The following is a 27,584-nucleotide window of genomic DNA, read 5'->3' as shown; positions in this document are numbered from 1 at the left end:
TTCAGCATCTTTTTACTGAGAGCCTGCTCTGTGTCAGGTGATGTTCTGGACGCTGGAAACACAGTGGTAGCTGTTCCTCAGCAGGTTGTACGCCCTAGTGAGGGGAAATAATGAACAGAAAGAAGTGCTAATCCCTCAGGAGGCGAGATGGGTGCCGGGGTAAAGCAGCCAGGGCTGGCGGGGATTGGAGAGGGTGGTGGTGTGTTATTTCATCTTCTGTGTATTTATGGGAGTTGAGATTTTTCATGGAGCAAGATGGGGTTATAAATCATTGTGTTTGTTATTTCCGCCCTGACGTTTTCCTTCCTGGAGCTCCTCTACTTTGTGAAGTGGTCAGGTGCCACCGGCTCTTCTTGGACTCTTGGATTCTAAATCTGGAGAGGGCGGTCCTCACCCCAGGCCCACAGGCTCGTTCTCCACCTCATTTCCCGGTCCGGCCATTGTTCCCTGTGAGAAGCCTGTGGAGGCAGCAACCCCTCATTGGGCTCTTTTGACGCTGTGAGGACCACGGGGTCCTCACCCCTGCACCTCTTTGGGACGGTGTGTACATCAGAACAAGCTGTGGACTTGGGGAGCAGGAGCCGATTGTAATCCTGAGACACAATCCTGAACGCTGTAATCCTAAATGTTGAAATCCCTAAAGATCAAAATTTCTAACCTCTGAAATCCCGAAAATATAATGCTAGAAAAAATAATTTTAAAATGCTTTAAAACATACACAGACACACCCCAAATAATACTTTACTAGGTAGGTTTCCAGGCATTCCTTAGTCAAGTGGACTCCATAAACATGGCACCCATAGGTATCTCCTTAAACCATGCAGACAGTAGCAGGTCATAGTTCTGACCTGATGCAGCTGTCCTATGATGATGATTTTCAGGAATTTTGACCTTTGAGGATTTCAACACTCGGGGTTAGGGCGTTTAGGATTGTGTTTTGGGATTCTGATCCAAACCCCCACAGTTGGAGTTGAGCAGCTTTATCAGCAGGTCAGTGACCTCACTGGGCCCTTTGGTTCTCCCCAGCTCTTGGCCTCTGCTAAATTGACGTGGAGCTGAGAGCCCCCGACAGGCTGGTCAGGGTGAAGTGTGTGACCATGTGAGGGGAACTGTACTCACTTCATCACAGCCCTCCTCACAGGGCAGCCTGATGCCAGATACTTGGGAGCGTTCTTTATCTAGATGTTTTCACCCATTTTCCTTGAACGGTTTGTATCCTTTGTGTCTCTTTTTAGTAGAAACATTAATGTGCCTATGGTTTCCCCTCTTGGGTTTGCTGTAGGAGAGATGAATGCCTAATCACGTCCCTGGCACTGTGCCTCCATGCTGGGGCAGCAGGGACTGTGTAGCTGTCAGCATGTGCCCCAGCCCCTGGCGCTACTGCCTGATGCCATGTAGGGTGTCTCCTGTGGGCTAGAGCAGCCTCAGGCAGACTAGAAACCTGGCTGTTAATAAGGAATGTTGGCAGCTGATTCAGATCAGATCTTCAAAAACAACAGGCCTGGGACAAGATAAACACATCTGTGGATTTGCTGTCCATTCCATTCTCTTATGTTCTGTTTCAGTCTGTCTCAGTCATTTTATCCTGCCTCTTGTCTGCTGCCAATTGCAGAGACTGAACTTTGAGTTCCTGATTTGTTCTTCAGAATAATACCTGTTGGCAAATAGTTTATGTCATATACTGTGTGTTTTCACTTTCCTGTTTTCAGTGACCTGGGCCTCGGTGACATCTGTGTCCCTCTGAGTTACTCCTTCAGTCTTGTCAGTGTTTTTGTCCTTCTTGGATATGATGGGATCAGTAGTGTTAGGAAACCCCCGTAAAAACTAAGGACAAATGCAGGCGCCATTGCTGAGTCCCTTGGGATGCCTGGGCTTGGCTGCTAAGTGCGTGTGGCCTTCCACCACTCGGGATCCGTGGGCTTTACTCCAACATGGCATTTTCTTAGATCTCTGAAACTTTGAAAGTGGAGGAGCGTCTAATAATGTATGAGATGGATCATGGGTGTCTTCTGAGCGTGGGTGTGCGAGACACCCGCAGCCCGTGGCCATCTCAGCCTGTTCTTGTCTTTCTGTTCATAGACTGGAGCACTGCTCAGCGCTTTCGTTCAGCTGTGCCACATTTCCACGACACTGGCAGAGAAGACGTGGGTCCAGCTTTTCCCCAGATTGTGGAAGATCCTCTCTGACAGACAGCAGCATGTGAGTGTATCTTTAAAATCCTGTTTTGGAAAATTGTAGTTTTAGCTTTTAATAAGTATTCGTAAAAAAAAAATAGTCTTGAACAAGTTTCAGAGAACGTGGAAACCGCTGGCTGTCACTCAAGAGCGAATTAGGAAAGGTATTCTCAGATGCATCGAGAAAGACAGCAAGACTTGCCAGTTTTCGAATGAAGGCCTAAATGACATGCGCTTTGGTTTCAGGCACTCGCGGGCGAGATAAGTCCGTTCCTGTGCAGCGGCAGTCACCAGGTGCAGCGTGACTGCCAGCCCAGCGCGCTGAACTGCTTTGTGGAAGCCATGTCCCAGTGTGTGCCGCCAATCCCCATCCGACCCTGCGTCCTGAAGTACTTGGGGAAAACACACAACCTGTGGTTCCGGTCCACGCTCATGCTGGAGCACCAGGCTTTTGAAAAGGGTCTGAGTCTTCAGATTAAGCCAAAGCAAACAACGGAGTTTTATGAGCAGGAGAGCATCACCCCACCGCAGCAGGTGAGGGTGCGCCTCAGTCTGTTAATTACCTCTTCCCTGCTAGTGACTCCACACTTTAAATACTGCTTCCAAATGATTTCAAATGACAACACAGTGAAACTGCATTTTTAGAGGGGGAGAAAAAGTCCCTGTCCTGAGCACTCAGGACCCTTGCTTTGTGTTTTCAGGAGATACTGGATTCCCTTGCGGAGCTTTACTCCCTGTTACAAGAGGAAGATATGTGGGCTGGTCTGTGGCAGAAGCGGTGCAAGTACTCGGAGACGGCGACCGCAATTGCTTACGAGCAGCACGGGTTCTTTGAACAGGTAAACCTCAGACCACAGACGGTCTTGGGTGTGTAATGAGAGGTCATTTATAACGGTTCTTTAATAAAATGGCCTCAAGTCGGAGTTCACGTTCTGTTTTTTTGAGATGGAGTCTTGCTCTGTCGCCCAGGCTGGAGTTCAGTGGTACAATCTCAGCTCACTGCAACCTCCACCTCACAGGTTCAAGCGATTCTCCTGCCTCAGCCTCCCAAGTAGCTGGGATTATAGGCGCCCACCACCATGCCCGGCTAATTTTTGTTTTTTTAGTAGAGACAGGGTTTTGCCATGTTGGCCGTGCTGGTCTCGAACTCCTGACCTCAGGCGATCCGCCCACCTAAGCCTCCCAAAGTGCTAGGATTACAGGTATGAGCCACCACGCCTGGCCCAGAGTTCACATTTAAATACATTTTAAAGCATTTCAGTCCCGCACGTAAAGGCCCTGTGACTGAAGTCTGCATTTAAGGGACGCCTACGTGTATGACACAAGCTAAAGCACAGTCCTAAGAGGTCCTTTGCATTTGATGCCAACATGGATGCTTTTTCTCTCCCATTGTTGGTTCTGTTGGAAGCGATAGGTTTTGTTTTTGCTTAAGTTTTACTCCCCGTGTCTGCCCTTCAGTGTGGCGCGGGCCACTGTTTCAGGGTGCGATTCCTAGCACTGTGTAGGGTGCTGTGCCGTGGAAGCTCCAGAAGCAGATGTGGCCTTGTGGCTCCTGCTCCGATCACTAAAGGATGGAGAAATTAATCCCACGTCTGGACAGCCTCCCCTTCTTCCATTCTGTTCAGGGAATCCCACCCTCTTCTGTCTCTGAACAGAGAGCTGTGGGTGTTTAGTGCTCCTGGAGAAGAGCTCCATGTGCTCCCAGGTGTGTGATTCAGCCTGCTCTCGACAACTGGGCCCTGGCGGTGAAAAGGTTGTGTTCTTAGCCAGGTGCAGGCATGCACCTGTAGCCCAGCCACTCAGGGAGGCTGAGGCAGGAGGGTCCCTTAAGCCCAGGAATTAGGAGTTTGAGTCCAGCTTTGGCAACATAGCAAAACCTCATCTCAAAAAAGTTCTCTAAGTTTTAAATTTAAAAAGAAAGAAAAGGTGTGTTTCTAGTTAAACAGTGGTTTAAAAGCATTAACTTTTTTTTAGGCACAAGAATCCTATGAAAAGGCAATGGATAAAGCCAAAAAAGAACATGAGAGGAGTAATGCCTCCCCTGCTATTTTCCCCGAATACCAGCTCTGGGAAGACCACTGGATTCGGTAAGCCAAACACAGTGCTTGACGTGTACATGAATCAGTTGAGGGAACCGGGGAAAAATACCTGACTTTTTCTTGTAATGAGTGTTTTTTAAAGAGAGCTTTGCTACTTTGTGGCCTTGTAAAGAACAAACAGAAACCCAAGACCAGCATTTAAAGCCTTGAGTAATTAAACAGGTCGACTGGAGAAGCAGTAAACTGTCCCTGGCTCCAGTGCTCTGGGCCCTCTGCTGAATAGCAAGTGGTTTGTGGCATCCAGGGTGGGCAGGGGCTCACCCCGCAACGGAACACACCTCCATGTCCTACAGAAGTCCACTCTTGCTGTGCTGTTCTTCTGTAGAATGGAAATTTGCCATAAAACCCTATCCCTGCCTCTGTGAATGCCTGAGTGTTCTGGTGACTGAGCTTTTGCTCTTGGACATGTGGTCTTGCAGATGCTCCAAGGAGTTGAACCAGTGGGAAGCCCTGACGGAGTACGGCCAGTCCAAAGGCCACATCAACCCCTACCTCGTCCTGGAGTGCGCCTGGCGGGTGTCCAACTGGACTGCCATGAAGGAGGCGCTGGTGCAGGTGAGACGCCCCGGGGGCATCCCCGCAGCTACCTGGGTCCCTTTTCCTGCAGCTGCAGGGGTCTCTTGGGAGATTTCCTGTAGAACAAGCATTTTGGCAGTGGAAAGATAGCTTTTGGGAAAGAAAGGTTCCTTTTGATTGCCTCAGTCTAACACCTTTCCTGAATTTGAGTAATGTCACTTTTTTACAAAATGAGAAATTGAAGATTAGAAATAGTTACAAACTATTAACTAGAGGATGGAATCGAGCCCAGGTGTTGACTTCTGGTTTGGGACCTGGGAAATGACTCATTGGATGCAGGGAGTTTGTGTTCCTTTGGGAAATAACCAGTCATTTATGTCAGTAAAAATACATTCTTCCCTCAGTATCCAGGACCCCCCCGCAGACACCAAAATCCATAGACACTCAAGTCCCTGATATAAAATGGTGTAGTATTTGCATGTAATCTCTGCACAGCTGCCTGGGTTCCTTAAATCCTGTCTAGGTTATTTACAGTACCTAATACGATGTAATTGCTACATTCACAGTTGTTTTGTTACACTGTAGTTTTTAGGGAATGACAAGAAAAAGCTCTGTACATGCTTAATACAGATGCAATTTTTTTTCCCCGAATATTTTCTATCCACAGTTGGTCGAATCCACACATATGGAGGACCAGTTGTATATATTTTGCTGTCAATGCATTTACGATTGCTTATTCTTTCTTTATTCTGACAAAACATAAAACTGAATAAGTATTTGTAGCTCACCTTAATGTTCCCTTCTTTCTCCTTCCCAAAGTTTCCCTTAGCTGGATATATGCAGCGTCACACCATCCTGAGGTCTCACAGATGCGTTTCTTCTTTCATAGATTCTTGTCATTTTATAAAAATTGTAAGTTACTCACTGCTTAGAAAAAAACTCAAATATGTGAGTAAACATCCAGGATAATCTGCACTAAATTCAAGTAGTCTTGAAAAGGATTCAGCAAATTACTTTTGTCTTTGTTTCTGTGCTTCCTAGGGTAGTTGCTTGGTTTGATTTAGTAAGGGGTTTAGCTTTTTTCCAGTGGGGAAAATAGAAGAGACACCGTTGTTCTTAGTGTAACTGAGGGTAGGTGTTGTAATTGGCAAAAATCTATCTCACCTGGTGTTGGAGTCCAGCCCGTGTGATGTTGGTGCCAGCGTGGCGGGTAATGTTGGAAGCTGCTGTAGTCTTCTTTGCCTTCCTGAATTTCTTCATCGGTGGGTTATTGAGAACTGAGAGGCATCATGAATGTGAAAGGTCCGTGGAAGAGTAAGATGTCAAAAACAAGCCACGGTGTCATATAATTGCGGGGTGGTGTCATTATTACCATTATTGCATGTAGTCCTTGGGACAGATACCATCATGGCGCTAACTTTTGTTGCTTTTTTTATTTTCATTTATTTTTTTGTGACAGAGTCTTGCTCTGTCGCCCAGGCTGGAGTACAGTGGTGCGATCTCGGCTCACTACAAGCTCCGCCTCCTGGGTTCACGCCATTCTCCTGCCGCAGCCTCCCAAGTATCTGAGATTACAGGCGCCCACCACCATGCCTGGCAAGTTTTTTGTATTTTTTTAGTAGAGACGGAGTTTCACCACGTTAGCCAGGATGGTCTCGATCTCCGGACCTTGTGATCCGCCCGCCTCGGCCTCCCAAAGTGCTGGGATTACAGGTGTGAGCCATCGCGCCTGGCCAATGTGTGTAGCTTTTATTGTTACTTTCCAAAGAGGAATGTTTATTCATCTTGCTACAGCGATTCCTGTAAACATCCATCACAGAGATGTCCTTCCATCTTTCTTATCACAAAGATACTATGTTTGGAAACTTTCATGAAAAAAAATTTTTTAATATTTTTAAATGCTTGGTAAGAGATTAACAAAACGTGAGACGTTCCAGTGCTTTCTTCAGAAGGTAGTGGGCAAAAAAAAAAAGGGCCTTCCGGGCAGAAAGGAACACGTGGTCTCCACCTGGGCTGAGGAGCGGTTGGCCCAGGTTCATCAGCTGCTCCACTGAACTGACGCTGGAGTGTGGGAAATCTGGGGAACATTTTATAGTAGACGAAAAAGTGTGGCTTTAAAATGACAGTAAAATTTGCACATATTCCCTCATGTTCATGTAAACCTGAATTAATACCTATACCATTCAATTTCCCAGGATAACCTTATGAATTGGAAGCAATTCAAAATTACACTCACGTGGCCAGGCGTGGTGGCTCACGCCTGTGATCCCAACACTTTGGGAGGCCAAGGCAGGCAGATCACTTGAGCCCAGGAGTTTGAGACCAGCCTGGGTAACATAGGAAGACCCCTGTCCCTACAAAAAAATAAACAAAAATTAACCTGGTGTGATGGTACATGCCTGTAGTTCCAGCTGCTTGGGAGACTGAGGCAGGAGGATCACTTGAGCCCTGGAGCGGCTGTAGTGAGCTATGAGCATGACATTGCACTCTAGCCTGGATGACAGAGTGGGACCCTGTCTCAAAAAAAAGTAAAATTACACTGATATTTATCATACTGGAGATTAATATATATTTAACAGTTTAAAATGTGGTGACTGGCCAGGCTCGTGGCTCATCCCTGTAATCCCAGCACTTTGGGAGGCCACGGCAGGCGGATCACCTGAGGTCAGGAGTTCGAGACCAGCCCGACCAACATGGTGAAACCCATCTCTACTAAAAGCACAAAAAATTAGCAGGGCATGGTGGCACACGCCTGTAATCCCAGCTGCTCGGGAGGCTGAGGCAGGAGAATAGCTTGAACCTGGGATGCGGAGGTTTCAGTGAGCCGAGGTTGCACCACTGCACTCCAGCCTGGGCAACAGAGCAAGATTCTGTCTCAAAAAAAAAAAAATGCCGGCTACACAGAGTGTGTGATTTTTCATCTGATCTGTCATAACAGCATTGATCAGTCTCTCTTCTTTGGAACAACTAATGACCTTAAAGCCAGGAGCCTGTGGTGTGCTTTCATAGCTGGAGAGATTGGCCGCTCACGGAATTTAGAAAGGGAGAGTATCCAGGAAAGACTGTAAATGCATGACTTGTCTATTTATAGCCTAATTTCTGTTTATTGCCTTGCATAACTAGTGGCAAAAAAAAAATGATTTTTTTTCCTGTTTGACCCTTTACACTGAGGGAAAGAAGGCCCCTCACTTCCTCTGTCGTGTTCTTTCACTGTCAGGTGGAAGTGAGCTGTCCGAAGGAGATGGCCTGGAAGGTGAACATGTACCGCGGATACCTGGCCATCTGCCACCCCGAGGAACAGCAGCTCAGCTTCATCGAGCGCCTGGTGGAGATGGCCAGCAGCCTGGCCATCCGTGAGTGGCGGCGGCTGCCCCATGTGGTGTCCCACGTGCACACGCCTCTCCTGCAGGTGCGTGCAGCACCCCAACGCGAGCACGGGCCTGTGGCCAGGTGCAGCCAAGCACCGGTGTCCAGGCTTAGTCTGCAGACTGCGCTGGACGGCAGGGATGAAACTCCTTCCCCTTGTCTTGTCCTCTCCCACTTAACACTCGTCCTCATGAAAGGAAGGCCACAGTTAAAACGTTGAGGAAAAATGTTAGAGCTTCTGCGGGATTGAAGACATCCTCACCAGTGATTCTGGTTTCAAATTTTGCCTTAGGGACTGTTTTCAGTACCCACTCTGCCGTCCTCAGTTATAGACCCTGTTGCTCTGTTTTCAGCAAGCTTTTGGCGGGAGCTGTGGGTACAGGGTTAGGAAATGCTTTCCGAAATCTGAATGTAATAAGTTAAACTTGAAATATAAACAGAAAGCACAGATTCTTCTAGGCAACTTAAAAAATTACTGTCAACCAAGATACAGAGTACTGAACTAGGTGCTATGTTTAGGAGATTAAAAAACATTTTAAAACAATAGATTCTGCCTCAAAGGTGCATTGAACCGGAGACAGCAGGCATAGCCGTAGAAGCAAATTTACAGCTGGAGGGAGACTGATTCAGAGCCATGCCAATCAGACGGAAAATCAGGATAACAAAGATCAAGAGAAGGGAGATAATCGTGTGTGCCATAGAAACCAGGGACAGAATTTGGATAGGCTGAGGATTGTGGCCAGGGCCTTCCAGGTGAGAAGGTGGCATCAGAAGTTTGGTGCCAACAGTGCATCTGGAATTTAAGGGTAGTCAACCTCCCGGTCTTGTAGGGCAGTGACTTAAAACGTGTTTACATTTCATGCGTCCAAAGAGGTCAGGAGAACCACGTTTGCAGGTGCTTAGTATGGCTGTGGGGTTTAGCAGGCACGTTGAGAAAAGGCACGTCTGCAGCGAGGATACCAGGCTATCCCGACCTCAGGCGTTGCTGGACAAAGAGCTGGGCAGGGAGGGTGGCAAAGGGCATGGACAGCAGGAAGAGGAGTTTTGAGGACTGCCCATTAGCGAGGTTTGGTGTCTATACCATCGTTCTCCCAGTATCCTGTCTCTCAGGAGCCACAGGCTGAGGTTTTAAAATTGGAGATGCCATAAGGAAAGTAGCGTTTGGGGTGAACAGGAAATGAAATGTGGATCTCAGGTGTCTGTGTGTAAACGAGAGTGCTTCCTTTGGTAATCGCACCATAAGATCTTTGCGATAATCAGGCCGCCAGTGGACTCTGGTGTGTTTTTCCCGATTGATCTTTGCTGATGTTTACTATGGAATCTCTTATGCTGGTCCCATCAGGCAGCCCAGCAAATCATTGAACTCCAGGAAGCTGCACAGATCAACGCAGGCTTACAGCCGACCAACCTGGGGAGGAACAACAGCCTGCACGACATGAAGACGGTGGTGAAGACCTGGAGGAACCGGCTGCCCATCGTGTCTGACGACTTGTCCCACTGGAGCAGCATCTTCATGTGGAGGCAGCATCATTACCAGGGTAAACCGACCTGGTCCGGCATGCATTCATCATGTAATTTTCCAGACGCCCCACGGTTCTGGTTTCGTCTCTGTGTTTTGGCTTGTTTTTTTTCTCTCAGGTTTTCTATTTTTGGGTAGGTATGACAGGTCGGGGTGGTAATGGTGTGGGGAAAGATGAAGGTGGTAGAAGAAGTAAAGTTTTGTTTTTTGTTTCTGCACCTGTTACATTTTTCTACTTGGGGCAGAATCGTGCAGGCGGGGGGTGATCAATGCTCTGAGCCATGGCACTCTGCGTTGAAGCTCCCATCCCAGGACAAGCTGTGCTCAGGTGGCTCTGTGTGGCCTTTGCTGGTTTTCGTGGTCCCCCTCTTATCCCCTAAACCTGTCAGGCGTCCACGTGTTTAGAGCAGCCTTTGTCATTTTATGATTTGGTTAGCCAAGATGGTAACACTCGACTCAAGAATTAGCACCTTTTAGAAGTTGCTTATGGCATAAAATACAAAGTAACGAGGGTTTAGTCACACAGCTCCCCATTTTCATAAGCCATGTGTGTGTGTGTTTCATTTTTTATTTAAGCCTTGTTGTGAAGTGCTTTGAAAGAGGATCTGTGTGGTCTGATGATTCCTTTCTTTGCCCTCTAGCGATTGTAACTGCCTATGAGAATAGCTCTCAGCATGATCCCAGTTCAAATAACGCTATGCTTGGGGTTCACGCATCAGCTTCAGCAATCATCCAGTACGGAAAAATCGCCCGGAAACAAGGACTGGTCAATGTAGCTCTGGATATATTAAGTCGGATTCATACTATTCCAACTGTTCCTATCGTGGATTGCTTCCAGAAGATTAGACAGCAAGTTAAATGCTACCTCCAGCTGGCAGGCGTCATGGGCAAAAACGAGTGCATGCAGGTGCGGACAGGACGCTTGAAGAATGAGGCCGGGTAGAGAATGAGGCCGGGTGGGGAATGAGGCCAGGTGGGGACTCTTGGTTCAGAATATAAGGAAGGCGGATTCGAACTCTCTATAAATACAGCCTCAGTAAGGGGAGAACAGTCCTTCCAAAACACAAAAGGGAAGGGAAGCTACTTGACTGAATTACAAGACTTACAATCTTGTAAGAAATACAGTCTTGTAAGAATTACAGTCTCTTGTGGTCTCTGTCCTACCATATACTTAGTTAATGTGTTTAAGGAAAGAAAAAAATCTCATACTACAGAATTAGAGGATCTAAGATAGATTTTGACTATGTTCAGAGGAATCTTAAGAACAATGAAACCAACTAGAACTATAAAGCTTTGGAGAAAATAAGACCCCTAAGTATTTAGGATCAAATACTTAAAGTTTAGCATTAGTGATTCAGTTTAAATTCTGAACGTCAATCAGTAAATATTCATGGTAGGCAAATCTGTTGTCAATTTAAAGTACATTGGTCAATGACTCATAGACTTACTGCCTAGATTAATACTTTATGAAGTTTTCATATTGTTTGGAAATTTCAAGAACTTTTTTTCTGCTCATTTTTTTTGAACAGGGCCTTGAAGTTATTGAATCTACAAATTTAAAATACTTCACAAAAGAGATGACAGCCGAATTTTATGCACTGAAGGGAATGTTCTTGGCTCAGATCAACAAGTATGTATGTTATATTGAAAGAGGATAATAGAAAAAATGCGTCAGATTATTTAAATAGTTATTTATAACCTGAAGCCAATGTGAAGCTCAAGCTAGAAATGGGTATGATTTGGTGACAGTCATTAGATAGGATTTTTTAGGTATTGCACCTCTGCAAAGAGAGTAACTTGCAACAAATCGATAAAAAGCCTATTTAAAAGCATTTCTCAAATGAGCTACTGGATCACAGAACTGATAAAATGGATTCATTTCCCCATTTCCTCAGCCTGCCATTTACAGAGCTGGTTCCTTTTGTGGAGATGATTCTTGCCTTAGACCAGGGGTCAGTAAAGGATGGCCTGGGGGCAACATCCAGCCACTGCCCTGTTTTTGTCAATGAAGTGTTGTTGGAATACATCCCTCCCCACCGATGTTGTCTGTGACTGCTTTCACCCAACTGCAGAGTTGAGGAGTTGTGATAGGAATTGTGTGGTCTTTAGCACCTAAACCATTCGCTGTCTGGCCCATCACAGAAAAGGTTGCCAAACCCTGGTTTAGAGAAGTAAATGTCAGAGGAGATTTTGTAAATAGCATGCAAATGAAGTAGACTCACAAGATGCTGCTTGTTGCCTTGTGTAGGCTCCAGTGCCTGCTTTTCACATCTTCAATCTATGGGGCTTGCATGTTTAGCTTATTTTTAAATTAGGAAGCAGTTTTGTCAACATGAAAAGGTTTTATCTTTTTGTGTAATGTTTTAAATTCATATGACAGACACAACCATTCAAAAGTGTACAATTTAGTGGGTTTTAGTATATTTACAGTGTTGCACAACCACCACCACTAGCTAATTCTAGAATATTTCCATCATCCTCAAAGTAAATCCTGAATCTGTTTGCTGTCACTCTCCTTTCTCCCCTCCCCCTTTCTCCTGACAACTGTTAATCTATTTCTGCCTCTATGGATTTGCTTATTCTGAACATTAATATAAATAGAAGCATACACTATGTGGCCTTCTGTGACTGTCTTCTTTCACTTAGTAGGATGTTTTCAAACTTCATCCATGTGCTGTCATGTATCAGTAACCCGTTCCTTTTCATCGCTGAGTAATATTCCATTGGATATCCATACATTTTGTTTGTCCATTCAGCAGTTGATGGACATGTGGGTTGTTTCTACTTTTTAGCTACATGAGTGATGCTGGTGTAAACACTGAATACGTGTCTTTGTGTGAGCATGTTTGAGTTCTCTTGGGTATATACCTGGGGGCAGAATATCTGGGTCATATTGTACTTTTCTGTTTATCTTTTTGAGATATTGTCAGTCTTCCACAGTTGGCTGTACCATTTTGCATTCCCACCAGCAGTGTTTAAGGTTTCTAATTTCTTCACATCCTCACCAGCACTTGTTATTTTCTTATTATGTATCTGATTATAGCCATCCTAATGAGTATAAAATATATTTCATTGTGGTTTTGAATTGCATTTTCCTAATGACTGATGACAGTGAGCTTCTTTTCTTGGTTTTTATTGTTGGTTTGGAATTCTTTATATGTCTGGATAAAAGTCTCTTTCAGATATATGATTTCCAAGTATTTTGTCACATTCTGTGGGCTGTCTTTTCACTTTTTTGATAGTGTTCTTTAATGTGCAAGTTTTTAATTTTGATGAAGTACAATTTATATGTTTTTTTCTTTTGTTGCTCATACTTTTCACATCTTCTAAGAAACCATACCGTAATCCAGGATCAGAAGCATTTATTCTTATGTTTTCTTCTAAGCGTTTTATAGATTTAGCTTTTACGTTTGGGTCTCTGATCCATTTTGAATAATTTTTTTATGTGGTGTGAGTTAGGGGTCCATATTTATTATGCTGCATGTGGATATACTGTTGTCCCAGCACCATTTGCTGAAAAGTCTAGTCTTTCTCCATTGAATGGTCTTGACACCCTTGTCAAAAATCAGTTGAGGCCAGGCCCAGTGGCTCACACCTGTAATCCTAGCACTTTGGGAAGCTGCGGTGGGAGGATCATTTGAGCCCAGGAGTTGGAGACCAGCCTGGACAATATAGTGGAGACCCCCATTTCCAAAACCCGAAAAACAAAAATCAGTTGACCATTTTTTGTGGGCTTATTTCTGGACTCTCACTTCTATTCCATTGATCTATATAGAGTCTCTTATATTTCCATATGAATTTTAGGTTATTTTCATGTATTTCTGCCAAAACAGTTGGAATTACGATAGAGATTGCATTGAATCTGTAGATCAGTTTGTGAGTATTTTGCCAACTTAAGCAAGTTTTCCAGTGTGTAAACACAAGATGTCTTTCCACTAGTTTAGGTCTTCTTTAGTTTAATTCAACAATGTTTTATAGATTTTAGTGTACAAGTCTTGCACTTATGTTAAATTTATCCCTCAATATTGTCACGTGAATGGAGCCGTTTGCTTCATTTTCACATTGCTCATTGCTAACATTTGGAAATACCAGGGTTTTGTATATCAATCTTAGATTTCTCAACCTTGCTGAGTTTATTTGCTCTAATAGCTTTTTGGGGATTCTTCTTTTCTGTATATAAGATCCTGTCAACTGCAGGTAGAGATGGACTTACATCTTCTATTCCAGTAAAGATGCATTTTATTTCTTTTTCTTCCCAATTGCCCTGACTAGAACCTTAAGTACAGTGCTGAATTAAAAAGACAAGATCCTTGTCTTTTTCTTGCTCTTGGGGAAAGCCATTCAGTCTTTCAGCCTTGAGTATGATGTTAGCTGTGGGTGTTTTGTAGATGTCTTTTATAAGCTTGAGGAATTTCCCTTCTGTTCTAAGTTTGCTGGGTATTTTTATCGTGAGAGGATGTTGGATTTTTTTCAAATGGCTTTTTCTCTGTCCTCTGAGATGATTGTGGTTTTTTTTCCTCCATTCTTTTAATGTCATATATCACATTGATTGGTTTTATTTATATTGACTTTTCTGTTTCCCATGTTGAACCACCCTTATTGCTGGGATAAATCCCACTTGGTCATGACAGATAATCCTTTTGATCCACTGCTGGAGTTGGGTTGCTCATTTTTGTTGAGGATGTTTGCATCTGTATCATAAAGCACATGGGTCTGAAGTTCCCTTGCTATGTCTGGTACATTGCTGGTGTCATAGTGAAGCAGTGTAACTGCCGTGGAAACAGTTTGATGGTTCCACAAAAAGTAAGCATAGAGTTCCCACGTGACCAGCATTTCCACTCCCTGGTGTACACCCAGAAGTGTTGAAACAAACAGATACCTGTTTGGGAATGTTTGTAGCAGGACTATTTGCAGTAACCAAGATGTGGAAACAACACGAATGAACAGATAAACAAAATGTTTATGGTGTATATATACAATGGAATGTCATTCACTTGTTAAAGAGAATGAAGTACCGACACAGGCTTCAACATGAATAAACCTTGAAAACACTATGCCAGATTCAAAAGATCACATGATGTATGATTCAGTTTATATGAAATGTGCAGAACCGGTCAGTCCACAGAGACAGAAGGCAGACTGCAGGTTCCCAGGGGCTGGAGTGGGAGGGGCTCAGAGTGACCGTTTATGGGGCGGTTGCACAACGTTTCAAATGGACCAAGTGCCCTGCAGTGTTCATTTTATACTGGTCAATTTCAGGTTACGTGAAGCTCGCTTCAATTGAAAACCGTATGCATTTCGGTTTTCTGTCTCCTGACAGGTCCGAGGAGGCAAACAAAGCCTTCTCTGCAGCCGTGCAGATGCACGATGTGCTGGTGAAAGCCTGGGCCATGTGGGGTGACTACCTGGAGAACATCTTCGTGAAGGAGCGGCAGTTGCACCTGGGCGTGTCTGCCATCACCTGCTACCTGCACGCCTGCCGGCATCAAAACGAGAGCAAATCGAGGAAATACTTAGCCAAGGTGAGACCGAAAAAATGAGCTTTGACCAAAGGTCATTGGTCGCCTTCAGATATGGACCGAAATTTAGCTACAATTCACTTATCCATGCCAGGTGTGAGGCATGATTTCATGCCTTAACTCTTAATCCTCATTACTCTTTGAAGCGTCTTTCACAGTCTGTTTTAAAGGTGAGAAAACTGAGGCCTGGACACTCTTAGGGCCCCAGAACTTCCAAGTGGCAAAGCCCCGCCTAGAGCCCGAGTCTAGCGCTGCCTGTGGGAGCTCACACGGAACAGAGGGCTGAGGAGGGGATGTGGAGCTAGAGCTTCCCTCCTGGACGCCCATTAGGTTGTCATCCCTCCCCTGCAAGGCCACTGTCAGCACAGCCACAGAGCCGGCATGCTGGGGTGGTTATGGGTTTCTCTCTGCATGGTTCCGCCCGCAGCAGCCCCGTGGGTGTCGCCCACGTGCTCACTGCACTTGACATTCAGGTTCCTCCTTCATGTGGCTTCCTGTCTTCCCCCAAGAAGCAGACAGATAAAACCCAGAATTAATTCCAGCAGGAAACCCAAGAATAAATTGTTCCCTTTCCTATTTTGTTCATTAAAGGTTTGGATTTTTTAGAATTCCTTGATTTAACGTAAAAATTTGAAATGTACACCAGCACATGGCGGTTAAAGCCGATTACAGAGACAGCTACATGCGCTGCCTCAGTGCCTGACTCCTGGTTGCTTACACCCAGATGTAATTGTTTCCGTCATCCATGGACACCTGGCTGCCAGCCTGTGGCCTCCCTGATGCCAGGGTGATGAGCATCTGAGAGTTTTAGCAAAAGTTCATTGTGTTTGGATGAGATCATGAGTGTGAGTTAATGGGTGGGCAGGCCCCAGGCATCTGCCTATTGCTGTCTTACGCTTAGTCACTGTTCACTGCTAGCCAGTGGATTAGATCAGTGAGTAATTGTCATTAAAAGGGTGGGCACGGTGGCTCACGCCTGTAATCCCAGCATTTTGGGAGGCCGAGGTGGGTGGATCACTTGATGTCAGGAGTTCGAGACCAGCCTGGCCAACATGACAAAACCCTATCTCTACTAAAAATACAAAAGTTAGCCAGGCGTGGTGGGTATGCACCTGTAATCCCAGCTACTGGGGAGGCTGAGGCAGGAGAATCGCTTGAACCCGGGAGGTGGAGGTTGCAGTGAGCCAAAATTGCACCACGGCACTCTAGCCTGGGTGACAAAGCAAGACTGTCTCAATAACAAAACAAAAAAACTAAAGAGAAAATCTGTATTTAAATTATAGGTTATATATACTGTAAGATTTATGTTAAGTTTAGCAATAATGTTGGCCCTCTTACAGATATTTTTCTTACATGGCCAGTGAAGCCGCTTTTTACAGTGTTGTAATGTTGGGGAAAAAGTCTCTTGCTTGAGGGCTTCAGAATTGTCATTCAACTCTAGAATTTCTCCTTCTGTCTCAGGTGCTGTGGCTTTTGAGTTTTGATGATGACAAAAACACTTTGGCAGATGCCGTCGACAAGTACTGCATTGGTGTGCCACCCATCCAGTGGCTGGCCTGGATCCCACAGCTGCTCACCTGCCTGGTCGGCTCGGAGGGAAAGCTGCTCTTGAATCTCATTAGCCAGGTGGGAAGAGCAGAGTGGCCTTGTTCACATGCACAAAACGTTGTGTCTCCATTTTGCGTTCGGTTTTTTCCCAGAAAGTAAATTTGAGTGCTCAAAGTATTAAAAATAAGTTAAAGAGCTGGAAAGATGTAATCATCTAAATATTACTTAATATAAAGCATAATTAAAAGTTATTAAAGAATATATCAGTTGAAATGAAATAGCTGATAAAGCAGTTCAGTGTTCAAATTGTAATTTCTTAAATATTTTCCCATATATAATGCAAGTAAAATAAAATTGTACTATAATGTACAATTGCCAGTGGATACCCTGAGAATGACAGCAAGCCCTGAATCTGATGGGTAGTTTTCCTCTGATTTTTTTGTCATGTGCTGGGAGCTCTTCAGAGCTGCCCTTAAACTAAAACATTCCCGTGATTGTGGCTGTTGTCCTTTTGACAGTTGAACTGCGTCATAAGGAACCCACGGTTTTCGAGGGCAGTGGGGCGGGGCTGGGGAAGCAGACAGGCCAGGGCCCTCTGGAAAGGCTCTTGTAACCATCTCTTGAGAATGGTTCCAGGATGTCCCTCTCCCGTGAAACGATCCAGGCATAGAAGGAGGACCAGAAATGGCATAAGCGTGGCCGCAGTGAGGTTTGGGACACAGCGCCTTCGTGCTTGCTTTTGTAAAATTCATGAAGTGCCACAGGAGTCTGCGAAGGTCTTTAAGAAGGAACTGGGCCCATGCTCTGCCCACCCATTCTTCTGGCTCCTTCCTGCAAGCACCACCTGTGCTGTGTGGGACCTGAACAATGCCCTGATTTTCGTTGAGGAAGCAGCTGTGTTTTTGAGTCCCGGCATTCTGTGTAGTGCTTACCCTCAGGGTGCAGATCCGACCTACTTGGTCTCATCACTCGTGGAACATCTCAGGTTCAAGAGCAGCTGCCTGTGCCTGTGACAGCTTAGATGTTATTCCTTCCTTCATTTCGTGGGCACATTCTGAAGGATCCAAGTGACATGGTACTATCCTGTCAGCCACAAAAGTCCAGTTCAATAAAACGGGAGTTTCTTAACTGAAACGGACATCCCTCCATCTCCTCCCAGCTGCAGTTATGCAGAATAAAGTTATTTGATAATGGAATTAGTTCACAATCCACAGTGAATTGTGCCTGACAGAAAGATTAGCTGGTATTTGTATGTTTTTTTATTTGCTTCAGTGAGATCTGGGGACACGTGTGTTTTGCCTCCCTCAGGTTTAGTGCCTGGAAGGAAAGCGTGGTTTCCCTGTCACAGTTCCTGGGTGGAGTTGATGAAATGCATGTGTTGATGTGTCTTGGCTCTTTTAAAGTGAAGTAAACATTTTGCCTGATGTTGAACTTGGCCTTGTGCGTCAGATCAGTGCTGTAGTATTTGCTTTCTTGTTCCAAAGGCAGATCAGACACCTGTTTCTGACTTGACATTGGTTGTTTTCAGTACAAATTATCCAGACCTCAGTGGAGAGCAGCACTATTTATGATGTCTTGTCTCTGAGCAGGTTGGACGCGTGTATCCCCAAGCGGTCTACTTTCCCATCCGGACCCTATACCTGACCCTGAAAATAGAACAGCGGGAACGCTACAAGAGCGGTACGTCTCGGGTGGGGCCGGCAGGCCAGGCCAGGAAGGGCTTATTCCAGGGGGTGCCCCACATCCAGACAGACCACCGCGGCCACCCCCTGCCCTGCAGCTCACTCCTAGCCATGGCCAGTCTCTCCTCAGTGGGCAGCACTGTAAGGCAGGAAGCAAAGCCTGATCTGAGTAGTCTCTCTTTTGCCAGGATGTAACAGGCGTTCATTTATCCCAGTGATTTGATCTATAGGTAGAGAAAATGTGTGAAATTTTCAGCTTCAGAAAATTGTAAAGTTTACCTTCCTCCTTAGTAGTAAGTGCATCCCGATACACAGCACAGATGCCAGGTGCCGTGTGTGTGTGTGTGTGTGTGTGTAAGTTATGAGGAGTATCTCCAGCTGTGAGAAGAATCAGCGTTGAAGTCAGTCTTACCAGATGTTGGTGAAATCTCACTCACAGTGTAAGACTTTTAATCCATATTGAATAGCCCTTGTATGCAAAGCAGCAACTGATTTGATGGCTTCAGGTACCCTCCAACCACGGTACTTTAACAAGAGGACTGTTCACTGCCCCTTATTTTCAGTGCTGAATCTCCTAAGGGCCATGGACCGTGCTTGGTTGGCGAGAGGCGGTGGATGAGGGCTGCATGGCACTTTTCAGCTCTAACCTCTGGAGAGTCAGTCTCCCTAGGTGGCTTCATGTCTTGGTCATTTGGAAATTAAGGTTTTTTAGTTTTAAGACTAAGTGTAGAGAGGTAAATTCAGAAAAAAATTGTCATTAAGGGCTCTGCAGTGTATCTCACAGGGAAAAATGACCATATTTTTCAAAAGCAGTATTTTGCAATTGGCTTGGCTTTCCAAACCAGTTTCCTATTAACTGCTTTTAGATCTCTGAGTTTATAGTAGCAAGGAACGTGTAACATACTGTGAGATAGTTTCCTAAACATTTACGTTTACGATGATCAGACCTAACAGAAACATTAAAAGGAGTGCTCAGGGAACCGTTGTGCGCCCTTACCTGGACTCACCAGGTGGCGTGTTGTCACAGCTGCGTCCTTTGAAACACATACATGGGTTTCTTTAATGGAACGGATTGAAGCCACGTTGTAGACAACTGCGCTGTCCCTCCCTGCGTCCCTCAGCGCACCTGCGCCTATAACCAAGGCCTTCTCCCACGTGGTCCCTGGGGAAGCGGTCTTGTGAGGATTCACACGCCGGCAGGAACCAGCGCTCCTTTGGCCCATGGGTCCTGCAGCGCTCCGAGCCCTGGCGTCTGTCGGTTTTGCGCTGACACTGGCGTTGTGTGTGTTGCTCTCAGATTCTGGACAGCAGCAGCCAAGTTCAGTGGGTAACCAGTCCCATTCTGCATCAGATCCAGGGCCCATAAGAGCAACAGCACCCATGTGGCGCTGCAGCCGAATCATGCACATGCAGCGAGAGCTCCACCCCACCCTTCTGTCTTCCCTGGAAGGCATCGTCGATCAGATGGTCTGGTTCAGAGAAAATTGGCATGAAGAGGTATTTGGCTCTGATCTTGCACATGATGGCTTCTTGTAGAGGGGACGTGGCATTCTGTATGCTTCTGTGGTTCTCTTCCCTTGAGGTTTAGCTGCCGGTCCTTTTATATATTTGTTGTTGAACTTAACCGTGGACCAGGCAAATAGCTATCTCTACACACTAATACAGCCTTAAAGATTCAAAGCAGAAGACATAGAAGAGGGTGGAATTGAGGAAGCTGCTTCTTGCTGTTAAAATGCTGGCTGTGCTCACTTCTCTGAGCTCATTGACCTGAGTGCCACTGTAAACCGGGTGTGAGCAGAAGTAGTGGCGTGAGTAACAGGGTTACAATTTCCAGAGATGGGAAATTGTAGGTATGTGGGGTCTTTTCAGCAGTCAGACCACTTCCTTAATAACATTGGCTTCGGCTGATGACAAAATAGTCTACGCCTCACTGCCCGGATGCTTGCCTGGTTGAGCCCCGGGGCAGCTCCTTACTGCTGTGAAGTCTCATGCGTGCACACAGACACACAGTGGGAACAGTACAGCTGCCTGAAAATACAGGGGTTTTGTGGCTAATTGCAGATGGGTGTATGATCCGAAAAAGTGGGGCTTTTCCGTTTTTGCTTTTTTAATGCTCAGGGCCCTTACTCCCCAAGGTGAAAAGTGCCTGCTCCCATGCAGCACGCACAGGTGTCCTGTTTCTTGCACATGCCGATTTCATGGCTGCTGTGTGTGGGTCCTGCTGGGCGGTGCGGAGATGACCCTGGGCTGGGAGGGCCGCACTCAACAGGCGCTTTTGGCTGCTGGTTCTGGAGTGGAGGGCTGTGTTTGTCAGTTGTCTCTGGCTCTTTTCTACCAGGTCCTCAGGCAGCTCCAACAGGGCCTGGCGAAATGTTACTCCGTGGCGTTTGAGAAAAGCGGAGCGGTGTCCGATGCTAAAATCACCCCCCACACTCTCAATTTTGTCAAGAAGTTGGTGAGCACGTTTGGGGTGGGCCTGGAGAATGTGTCCAACGTCTCGACCATGTTCTCCAGCGCAGCCTCCGAGTCTCTGGCCAGGCGGGCGCAGGCCACTGCACAAGACCCTGTCTTTCAGAAGCTGAAAGGCCAGTTCACGACGGGTAAGTCTCGATTTTCCTTCCCTTCCGTAGGGAGAATTGTGCACGCTGATTTCCTCCGGCTTTAGTGTCGAAGCTGATTAGATTGTTGGTTTTCTGATCACTGCACAGGGCACACTGGTTACACTCTGTTTACAGTGCAGACTTCAGCGTGCATAGCTGTGACCACGTGTTTTTCTCCCTAACGAGGAGTCAAGGTTTGGAGCAGGAGCTGCCAGGATCCAAGACAGGGTAGAAAGTTTCAGGCCACACTGCCCTTCTGCCATCCTGCCTTCCTGAGACCCTTCCTTCACTTGGTTTGGTGGGAATCAGTGTAGGGTGGGGTGGTGGGAGACAGTGTTAGTGTGAGCCAGTAGGAGACAGAGTCCTGGTGAGCCTGTGCGAGACGGTGCTGGGTGAGCCGGTGAGAGATGGGGTCAGGTGAGCCGCTAGGAGATGGCACCAGGTGGGATGGTGGGAGACGGTGCTAGTGAGCCAGTGGGGGACAGCGTCTGGTGGGCCGGTGGGAGACAGGGTCCGGTGGGCCCATGGAAGACCGGGTCTGGGTGAGCTCGTAGGAGATGGCGCTGGGTGAACCAGTAGGATTTATAGGGGCAGGGCCTGCGGTGATGAGCTAAGTGCAAGCTCACTGTGGATTCTGGGCATCGTGATAGGGAGATGTATTTTCAGTGCTTGTCTGTAGTTCAGGTTAATGCGTTTTCCTAGACTCACAGCTTAACTCCCGGCTCTGCCTCTTATGTTGTGATGTGAGGGAAAGGAGTCCAGTTTCCTTCAGCCCAGGTTTCTTCCTCTGTCAAATAGGGATCCTCACCCCACAGTACCCCCGCCCCCCATCTATACACCCCCGTTCCATCCTTGTGCCCCTGTTCCATCCAAGCACTCCCGTTCCATCACACACACATGTCCCATTTACGCACCCACGTCCCGTCCATGCACCCCATCCACTCACCTGTATCCTATCACCTGCATCCCATCACCGCTGTGTCCCATCTACTTACCTTGTCCCATCATACACACCTACATCCCATTTACACAACACGTGTCCCATCATACGCACCCCTGTCCCATCTACACATCCGCGTCCCATCCTCACACCCCGTCCCATCCTCGCACCCCCATCCCGTCCTCGCATCCCCATCCTGTCCTCGCATCCCCGTCCCGTCCTCGCACCCCCATCCCGTCCTCGCACCCCCGTCCCATTTACACACCCCCGTCCAGTCCACACACCCCATCCACTCACCTGCGTCCCCTCATCCTCATGTCTCATCTACACACCAACGTCCCATCTACTTACCCTCATCCCATTTACACACGCGTGTCCCCGCGTACGCACTGTGTCCCATCTACACACCCACATCACATCTGCGTACCTGCATCCCATTGTACACACCTGCGTCCACCGCCGTGCACACAGGCACAGCTGCTTCTCGTGCTGTCTGGAACACGTTGCTTCTCACTCCTCATTCAGCCTGCATCCCACTGACCTGCGGGTGCCCCAGCAGAGAAGCGCATGGCAGGCTCTCTTGCCAGGCTCTCACTGAGAGCCCCTGCTCCCAGGATGTGGCTTCGGCTGCCTGAGTAACTCCCCAAGCCTTCACCTCTCGAATGTCAGCACATGAGTGGTTGTTGTGTGAAAACAAGATTTGTCTGGTACAGTTTCCCAGAGGTGAAAGAAACATTGAATCATTCACATTTAAAAGCTTAATTACTGCGTTTTTAAAATTGTAGAACAAATCATTTTAATTTTCATTTCTTATCTTCAACTTATTCTTTAACTTCAATTTTTATACAAAGTGTCCTGAATGGAAGTCTGTGAAACTATCTGGTTAAAACAAAATACGGGCCTTCAAACCTAAGCTCAGTCACTAGCCCAGGTAAAAAGAAGAGATGCTATTCTGTGACCTTTTTCCTCTTAATAATATGTTATATGCCGAACAATTTAAGAATGTGATTAGTTGCCTTGGTGACAGAATAAATAGCAGCAACTCTGTTCTAATTTTAAGATGATTTTAAATTTTATTTTTAAGATTAAGCATCCTCTTTGACAGTCCAGAAACACAGTCTTTGCTGACTTTTGGACACACACCTAAAACAGTTAAAAGTGATTCCTCAATTTTCAATGACAAAGTACGAGAAAAGAGTGTGTTCTTGGTGGGCATGGTGGCTCACGTCTGTAATCCCAGCACTTTCGGAAGCCAAGGCGGGTGGATCACTTGAAGTCAGGAGTTCAAGACCAGCCTGGCCAACTTGGCAAAACCCCATCTCTACTAAAAATACAAAAATGAGCCTGTCATGGTGGTGTACGCCTGTAATCCCAGCTACTCGGAAGGCTTTGGTGGGAGGATCGGTTGAACCTGGGAGACGGAGGTTGCCGTGAGCCAAAATCACGCCGCTGCACTCCAACCTGGGCAACAGAGTGAGACTCTACCTCAAAAAAGAATATATTCTCAAGCTGTGGTTCAGTTTTTCTGTCCTCTTTTCCAAAGAATCTTACTTTACTACCAAGCCACTCACCTAACTGTAAGGAAAGACAGTTTTTCAAAAAGGCAACAAAATCCAGAAAAAGGAGTAGGTATCAGTCCAAAATTATCACCCAAAACACTGCTGTTGCAAAAAAGAAAAAAAAATTAGGGTAGGAAGCCAAATTCCCATAGCTTGTTAGAGAAGATCTTCAAAAAAAAAAAAAAAAAAAGTTCAGAAAGTTAAGAGTGGAACTACAGTGGTATAGACAGGCTCAAAATGCAGATAATTCAGGAACATTCAGCTTGGAAATATATTAGGCTTTCTCCTAGTCCAGCAGAGGAAATAAAATCATGTGTTGCTGGAATTAATATTAAAATTGTCCCCACACGCAGAAGGTAAAGAAAGAATGTGGAACAAACAGCAAAGACAAGTCACCATAAGTCTAGGCTCTAGTGCCCGGGAAAATGGAATCGAACTTCAATTCTTCCTGAGTCAGTATCACTAAATTCTAGATTTGACCTGAAACCAGTGGACCACATACACCACTAATAAATATCAAGTGACCCACAGTGTCTGTGGTATTAAAAAAAATTTTTTTAAATTATTGTAAGTTTCTATTCTGAAAAGCAGTAGATCAAAATGACACTGGACCTTCCAGTCGGTTACGGAGTAAATGGCTCTCTCCAAAGAGGACTGACTTGGCAGCAACCTAGGCTGGAAGGAATGTGAGTAGCATGAAGTAAATCAGGCTCTCAGTATAATTTCCATAAGGCTTTTCTACCCACCCCAGTTGTAGGCAGTAGTACTGAGGGAGCTCCAACACAGTGTCTTACGGGTGCTTCCCGGAGACAGAAGGGCTCTAAGTTTAACTCGTGACCCCTCTTCTCCTTACCTAAAGCTTGGGGAAGAAAATAAATATTTAATTGTTAACTTTTCAGAACTTTGGGCACATTATAATATGTAATATTCTGTAGTTTCATTTTCCGAACCTTTGGCTTAGAATTTTTTTCTCAACTTACATTTAAAAAAAATGTATGAATGTACCTTCACCAGATGAAAATATAAGCCATGTTCTTCCATCTCTTCTACACAGGAAGAGTGAATGAATAGTACCGTAAATATCCTGCAAGGTTACTTTGTGTACTTGACAAAAGATTATCTCCATTCACATCCAAGCATGAAACAGCCGCTTACAACACGGTGAAGTAGGGTTGGCGAAATGTTTGTAAGGGGCTGCTAGAGAGAGAACCCATGCGGACCCAACAGAAATAGTGCCTGCAGCCAGTACATGGCATCTACCTCGCTTCTCTATGGGCACTCCACAGCATGGGCATCTCTTTGAGTCCTCTTCTAGCCACTCCTTACTTTTCATCTCTTCCAGTGCCTTCTGAATCACCCTCTCACCTTACCTCTTAAATCTTGTCTTGGCCTCATATGCTTGCAGGTATTTATTTTGTAAGTCTATTAATTTCTCTGCGATCACCTTACATGGAGAGGCCGCGTGGTAGGTCAGTCTGCACAAGGTACAGAAGGCAAAGTTGCAGCTGGAGCAGATGCCCGTGGTACAGCCACACCCTGCAGGCCCCCATGGGTGGGGGCAGCACACCACATCTGCCTCCAGCTCCAAGGTGGACAGGAGGAGAAGGGCAGCCATGACGAGCAGATAAGTACTTCCACTGGCTCTTTGACCTGGCCAGGAGTGGCCACCGGAGGGCACTTTGGTTCTGAGCAGTTGAGGCGTTGAACGTGGCCATCTCCGATCTGGATTTCAAAGCAGTCCTTCAGACAGGCTTTGCAGTACACAGGCCTCACTGCAAGAAGTACATGCATTCACTGCCTAGCTTCTCACAGAAACAGGCATCGTACAGGAACAATCTACTATTAAAGCATTTTATCTGCTGAGCTTGATCAAAGTCCAAGGTTTCCTGGACCAGACTTGACAATGATTCCACATCCTGCACAGCTCTCTCATCCGCAGTTTCCTCTTGGTCTACATGAGATCCAGCAGCTCCTCCAAAATCTAGCTCTGTGATGGGAGAGGCTTGAGCTGTCCTCGGCACTTTTTCCTGAGAACCCATCTTGAGCTCAGAGGGAGAGACAATGTTCAGGTGCACCAGGGCCTCTTGCTTAAGAAACTGCATCCGGGCAGACAGGATCCTGCTGCCACTATGTTCTTCCCATAGGTTGTCTAGTGCTTGCATAGAGCAGAGAGCTGAGTTGGTGACAGCAATTTGCCACTAAGTGTGAACGAAGATGGGAAGGAGGCTGGCTAATCTGGTGGCAGTTCAGAGTTCAGCACAAGTGGAGGGAGAAAGCAAATGATATATTCAAAGCCACTATTCTGGAGGCAGTCATCTGAATTGCCACTCAAATATCTTGAAGTTCTGTGGCAAATCCAGATCGATCCTGATTTTCCACCATGGACAGGTTCTGCTTTTCCAAATTTATCTCCATCATCAATACTCTCTGGTGCCAACAGTTCACCTTCTGAGCTTCTCAGTCTTCTGACAACGTTTAATTTTATGAGGAATTGTTAATAACAATTTTTAAAAAAGGATATCAGCACCGCAGTGTGTATTTCAGTTTATTTATTTATTTTAAGATGGAGTTTTGCTCTGTCGCCCAGGCTGGAGTACAGTGGCGCGATCTCGGCTCACTGCCACCTCTGCCTCCCAGGTTCAAGCGATTCTCCTGCCTCCGCCTCCCGAGTAGCTGGGATTACAGGTGCACGTGCCACCACACCTGGCTAATTTTTGTATTTTTAGTAGAGATGGGGTTTCACCATGTTGGCCAGTCTGGTTTCGAACTCCTGATCTCAAATGAGCCACCCACTTCGACCACCCAAAGTGCTGGGATTACAGGCGTGAGCCACTGCCCGACCATGTATTTCAGTTTAGAGTGGAGGTCATGCAGATCCCATTTATTCTCCAGGTGGTGGAGATGAGACTGCCAAAGCTGGATAACAGGCCAAGATGTGGAACTCATACTACGTATACTATGGAAATCCTGCCATTTGGGGCAAATGGGAAACTGCTACCCCAGTGAGGGAAGCCCCTCCTCCACAGTGTTTCCCTCCAGTCTGGGAAACTCCTTTTCATTCTTCCAGGCCACACCGTATGCACTCCAGCCTTGGGGCCAGCCCTGGTCTGTGTTCAGCATGCCACTGCTGCCGTCTCCAGCACTCGCCACCTGGCATCTCTTGGGCAACTGACCAGCAAGTGGGGCAGGCCCCAGCCCAGCTCTCTGCCCAGCCCTGGGATCAGAGGGCGCTGTGTGGGCCTGTGAGCCATGGGCCAGCCTGGGGTGTCCTGAAGGAGCAGGGCCCACACCTTTCCCTTCCTCATCAACGCCTTGAATGGTCCTGGCCAGGCTGGGCTGGGGCCACCCTGTCTCGAGTTTGGGGGACCGAAGCCCACTGAACAGTCCTGGTCCAGCCCCCTTCTCTGCCTCGCGTGTCCAGAGCGTGGTCCCTACCATACCTTCCAGCCACCCTGCGGTGCCCTGTTTAGCGCTTTTGTAATGATCTTTACCATGTTCTTTCTTCATTGATGGGTTAAATCATAGAATAAGTGGTTCACATTTGTGATATTTAAAGAATCTTCTAAAGACTCATTGTGTCTTAGATGACACAGTTAAAGTTAATATTAAGTCACATAGAAGAAAATCTTTATCTCCTTAATCGGAAAGGACCCTCGACAGCCACAGCCATGACCAGGGTTGCATCAAGGCTGCTTGCGGCTGAAGTGTGGCGTGTGCCCTGCAGTCGCTGGAGTGGGGGCGGCGGGGGGCAGTCTGGGGGCCTGGCTCCCCATTCGTGATGTGTGGGTTGGGCTTGCCTCAGGTGAACCCACAGCTGAGGGAGGTGCTCTTTGAAAAGTAAAGGGCGAGGCCGGGCGCGGTGGCTCAAGCCTGTAATCCCAGCACTTTGGGAGGCCGAGACGGGCAGATCAGGAAGTCAGGAGATCGAGACCATCCTGGCTAACACGGTGAAACCCTGTCTCTACTAAAAAATAAAAAAAACTAGCCAGGCGAGGTGGCGGGCGCCTGTAGTCCCAGCTACTCGGGAGGCTGAGGCAGGAGAATGGCGTGAACCCGGGAGGC

General features: G+C 46.5%; 1 protein-coding gene and 1 pseudogene across 1 annotated transcript in view; one reads left to right on the top strand and one right to left on the bottom strand.

Annotated features, from left to right (window-relative positions):
• The window catches only part of TRRAP (transformation/transcription domain-associated protein), a 132,900-nt gene that overhangs the window by 92,787 nt on the left and 12,529 nt on the right, over window positions 1-27,584 (top strand). Inside the window, exons 53-66 of the mRNA XM_011985836.1 lie at window positions 2,080-2,199; window positions 2,421-2,708; window positions 2,876-3,013; window positions 4,149-4,261; window positions 4,693-4,828; window positions 8,007-8,198; window positions 9,498-9,726; window positions 10,316-10,581; window positions 11,204-11,304; window positions 14,995-15,196; window positions 16,655-16,819; window positions 18,331-18,421; window positions 19,775-19,920; window positions 20,762-21,023. Coding sequence (XP_011841226.1) covers window positions 2,080-2,199; window positions 2,421-2,708; window positions 2,876-3,013; window positions 4,149-4,261; window positions 4,693-4,828; window positions 8,007-8,198; window positions 9,498-9,726; window positions 10,316-10,581; window positions 11,204-11,304; window positions 14,995-15,196; window positions 16,655-16,819; window positions 18,331-18,421; window positions 19,775-19,920; window positions 20,762-21,023 — 2,449 coding nt within the window. The remainder of the gene's footprint in view (window positions 1-2,079; window positions 2,200-2,420; window positions 2,709-2,875; window positions 3,014-4,148; window positions 4,262-4,692; window positions 4,829-8,006; window positions 8,199-9,497; window positions 9,727-10,315; window positions 10,582-11,203; window positions 11,305-14,994; window positions 15,197-16,654; window positions 16,820-18,330; window positions 18,422-19,774; window positions 19,921-20,761; window positions 21,024-27,584) is intronic.
• LOC105543738 lies at window positions 24,649-26,960 on the bottom strand (annotated as a pseudogene).

This window comes from Mandrillus leucophaeus, unplaced genomic scaffold (genome assembly GCF_000951045.1).
Source record: "Mandrillus leucophaeus isolate KB7577 unplaced genomic scaffold, Mleu.le_1.0 Scaffold29, whole genome shotgun sequence".
Lineage (NCBI taxonomy): Eukaryota > Metazoa > Chordata > Mammalia > Primates > Cercopithecidae > Mandrillus > Mandrillus leucophaeus.
Note: the sequence above shows the minus strand (reverse complement) of the source record. Positions and strands in the feature narration are given on the sequence as shown.